Consider the following 544-nt stretch of genomic DNA (forward strand, 5'->3'; position numbering starts at 1 on the left):
CTTCCTTTCAGAAGCATTCCAACAAGAAACAGTTTAAGAGAACCTAAGGAACTGCCCCAGCATTCAGAACTCTGTTTTAAAGAAACTTACTACAAAAAAACCAGAAACAAAACAGAAAGAAACATATCCTCACTAGACACTGGTACAAACACAAAACAAAGAGTATAAAAGTTATTATTTTAATTATGTACAAACTCTTTTCAACTCAAATACTGCTTCAATGGTTCAGAGGGTATAGACAATGAGGTGAAGGGGACACTTTATGCAGAATATATTGCAACAGCCTGAACAGTACTGTTAACACTATTATACCTTGAACTTTCTGTAGCAAAAATGTCATTAGTATTCCAATGTGGAGAGAGATTTCTGCATCCCAAATATTCACTTTTCAGCTGAACTCATTCTTTTGGACTTGATGAAGGCCATGCCATGTGTTCTCATGTGCGTGTTTAAGGCCGCTTCAGTTTCAAAAGTCTTTGCACACACTTTGCACCTCCTGTCCGATGCTGCACCTTCGGACAATTCATCCTCGTGATTGGGTTTA

The 544-nt window shown here is 37.9% G+C and overlaps 1 protein-coding gene across 1 annotated transcript in view; it reads right to left on the reverse strand.

Annotated features, from left to right (window-relative positions):
• Positions 1-318: 318 nt before the first annotated feature.
• Positions 319-544, reverse strand: part of ZNF532 (zinc finger protein 532) — a 22,837-nt gene continuing 22,611 nt past the window's right edge. The window contains exon 9 of the mRNA XM_009083128.1: positions 319-543. Coding sequence (XP_009081376.1) covers positions 382-543 — 162 coding nt within the window. The 3' untranslated portion in view covers positions 319-381. The remainder of the gene's footprint in view (position 544) is intronic.

This window comes from Acanthisitta chloris, unplaced genomic scaffold (genome assembly GCF_000695815.1).
Source record: "Acanthisitta chloris isolate BGI_N310 unplaced genomic scaffold, ASM69581v1 scaffold32509, whole genome shotgun sequence".
In the NCBI taxonomy this organism is placed as follows: Eukaryota; Metazoa; Chordata; class Aves; order Passeriformes; family Acanthisittidae; genus Acanthisitta; species Acanthisitta chloris.